The sequence below is a fragment of the Limulus polyphemus genome, unplaced genomic scaffold (assembly GCF_000517525.1).
Source record: "Limulus polyphemus unplaced genomic scaffold, Limulus_polyphemus-2.1.2 Scaffold9092, whole genome shotgun sequence".
Lineage (NCBI taxonomy): Eukaryota > Metazoa > Arthropoda > Merostomata > Xiphosura > Limulidae > Limulus > Limulus polyphemus.
The window spans coordinates 16,906-20,647 of NW_013674702.1; the positions used below are offsets into that span (position 1 = coordinate 16,906).

At 34.2% G+C, this 3,742-nt stretch overlaps 1 protein-coding gene across 1 annotated transcript in view; it reads right to left on the reverse strand.

Annotated features, from left to right (window-relative positions):
• Positions 1 to 332: 332 nt before the first annotated feature.
• LOC111083327 (tetratricopeptide repeat protein 39B-like) overlaps positions 333 to 3,742 on the reverse strand; it is a gene marked incomplete at its 5' end in the record, with an annotated part of 7,930 nt that continues 4,520 nt past the window's right edge. Inside the window, one exon of the mRNA XM_022379796.1 lies at positions 333 to 2,805. Coding sequence (XP_022235504.1) covers positions 2,538 to 2,805 — 268 coding nt within the window. The remainder of the gene's footprint in view (positions 2,806 to 3,742) is intronic.

Sequence of the window (3,742 nt, forward strand, 5' to 3'; positions counted from 1 at the left end):
AAATAGGCTAGCTATCTGTACTCATGTCCATCACGGAGGGATTAAAAGAAAGATACACACACACACATACAATGTTAACCAGTACCTTTATCCAATAACAGTTTGGTTCTTCTAACACAGAGATAAATAGGCTAGCTATCTGTACTCATGTCCATCACGGAGGGATTAAAAGAAAGATACACACACACACATACAATGTTAACCAGTACCTTTATCCAATAACAGTTTGGTTCTTCTAACACAGAGATAAATAGGCTAGCTATCTGTACTTATGTCCATCACAGAGGGATTAGAAGAAAGATACACACACACATACAATGTTAACCAGTACCTTTATCCAATAACAGTTTGGTTCTTCTAACACACAGATAAATAGGCTAGCTATCTGCACTTATGTCCATCATGGAGGGACTTCAGTATTATAAGCCCTTACGTTCTTACAATCTATTAAAATCACACCAAACTTAAGCCTTCAATCTATTAAAATCACACCAAACTTAAGCCTAAACACTACTAAATACTTTAACTAAGGAGGACAGAATGTTATTTAACAACTTATAACCAATCTTCCTCGGGTCTCACTGTTATGAAAGAAAGCCCCTGTATTTTACTTGCATGTTCATTAGTTACCAAAAAATTTTCAGCATTACTATAATATGCTATATAAGTAACGAACTACTAAGTAAAGACGTGTCTAACATCTGATACAGTCACATTTGAGATATTTCCACTGATTTTTTTACACAAGTAATACATATATACACTGGTGTGTTCCTACATACAGTTATATATCACAGCTAAGTCCTTAATGACTAGTTATGACTACAACAGCTAAGGATGCAAGCTATTGAAGTTGCCTTGGGTAGGGAGGGGAAAGGGTTTAATGTGTTTATTAAAACTGGTTTGAATGAAATTAAGTTATTAATATCCAAAGAAACTTCATAAGAGAAAGTATAATTTTTAAGTTTGAATCTGATGCTGTCTCAGCCAGACGATTTATAACATTTTGTACTAAATATTCTACGATAAGAAATTAGTTCTCTGTCTCTCTCTTCCTTTTTACAGTTTATCAAAATATATTCAGGAAATTTTAGAAGTAGACTTTCGAAACTATTAGATAAATAATTATTTTTTTGTTCTAAGAGCTACGTAATATTATTTATAGATATATTAAACACTAAGCAGGAATTTACAGCACAGACTTACATGTGAACTTTCCTGTATGATAACGAACACCTCATATCAGCTGAATTTATTTTATGGTAAGTTAAAATCAAGAAACTTCTTGGTTGAAACAAACAGCTGTAACAATGTGTGGTAAGATATGGTCACCAGCTTTACTATACAGTGACTCAACTCAGGTCACCAGCTTTACTATATAGTGACTCAACTCAGGTCATGAGCTTTACTATATAGTGACTCAACTCAGGTCATGAGCTTTACTATACAGTGACTCAACTCAGGTCATGAGCTTTACTATATAGTGACACAACTCAGGTCATGAGCTTTACTATATAGTGACACAACTCAGATCACTGAGGTTATTATATGGTGACACAACTCAGGTCACGAGCTTTACTATACAGTGACTCAACTCAGGTCATGAGCATTACTATATAGTGACGCAGCAAAGACCATAAGCATTACTGTATAGTAACACACAACTCAGATCACGGAGGTTATTATATGGTGACACACAGCTCAGTTCAACTGAGCTATATTGTAACCTGTTAAGTCAGATCAAGGGAGTTTTTCCATATCATAACATTTTTCACAAAATAAGTGGTGACAAGCATAAGTAAGATTTATTACGTGACAAGACAGTTGAGATGAAATGAACTGTGTGTATATATATATATATATATATATTATATTCACCCTAGAACAGAGCCCATTTAATTAGTCTTTCTTGTATGGCAATAAACTGTTCAAATCAAGCAAGTGGAAGCTTAGATAAGGTGACCTTTTTAATACTACAATTTTCCATTAACTAAAAGCCATAAAGACAACTATATGTTTAACTTCCACATCTGTAATGAGACCTTACAATAAGCTAACAAAGTAACTAATGTTTATACACATTCAGTTTAAACCATTTCAACTTCTGTGTTACTGTTTATTTTCTGTAACACGGAACAATGCACACATTTTTAATGTTCACTTATTTTAAATATCCTTTTCGATCATTAAAATAATTACAATAACTCTAAAGCATCAAAAGTTTAACAGCCATCATAATATGCTAAAAAGTGGACTTGTTTAAAACCAGAATAACTAGTGCTTGATAAAAATTTACATGCAAGTCAACTATAGTTTCTAAAACGAGTCCTACCTTTACTTAATAAAAGTTCCCTCAGTTCATTTGTTGATTATTTCATAATAGCAGAACGAAATGTTTGGCTTTTAAAAAACTTAAAAGATGTTCTACCAATTAAACATTTGTTCACATTTCAGCTGTATTACCTGTTGTTTTAGAGACAGTGTCCATCATCATTTCTGGTACTATACACATATAATACAAATATCTACCAAGTCATTTATCGTTTGAACACTGGCTTTAAAGAGTTTGGAGGAACCAAAAGGGTTTTAGAACTGGTGACCAGTGGAGGTTCAAGCTCAGACGGTGAGAATTCCAAGTTCTCAGGGGTACTGACCCCGGAGGAGCAGCCCGAAGGAGGAGAGAGATGTGGAGAAGGAGTCAGGGTCTCTCGAAGATCTAAATTATTCCTCACTTGTAGCTTCTTCTGGGCAGCATGTAATCGGAAATGCAACATCACTTCGGTGAGGTAGCCATGGTAACTGTGTCTATAGAAATGTGACACAGCCGTATAAGTAAGAACATTCAATAAGTATAAAAGAAATAAAAACGCTTTTCTTACAACATATTTACTATAAAACAACATATACCACAAAAATATTTTACAGATCTACTTGAAATCATGCTAGGTATGTTATTACCGAGTTTAAAGTAATGGAGAAAAAAATGATTCAGTAACACTGTAGAATGGTGGACCTCTTGCTTGTACCTTTAATCATAATAATGTACGTCAAACTTGTAAACTACCAGTTCATGGTGACAATGTATACTTACCTCTACTTAGAAATAAAGTTAACTTACCCCTTACTCATATAGTTGATCATGATGATGGTGTTTAGTAACCCCTTACTCAGACAGTTGATCATAATGATGGTGTTTTAGTAACCCCTTACTCAGATAGTTGATCATAATGATGTTGTTTAGTAACCCCTTACTCAGATAGTTGATCATAATGATGTTGTTTAGTAACCCCTTACTCAGATAGTTGATCATAATGATGGTGTTTAGTAACCCCTTACTCAGACAGTTGATCATAATGATGTTGTTTAGTAACCTCTTACTCAGATAGTTGATCATAATGATGGTGTTTTAGTAACCCCTTACTCAGACAGTTGATCATAATGATGTTGTTTAGTAACCTCTTACTCAGATAGTTGATCATGATGACTGTGTTTTAGTAACCCCTTACTCAGACAGTTGATCATGGTGACAGTGTTTTAGTAACCCCTTACTCAGATAGTTGAACATAATGACTCTGTTTAGTAACCCCTTAGTCAGACAGTTGATCATGATGACGGTGTTTAGTAACCCCTTACTCAGATAGTTGAACATAAGGATGGTGTTTAGTAACCCCTTACTCAGATAGTTGAACATAATGATGGTGTTTAGTAACCCCTTACTCATATAGTTGATCATAATGATGGT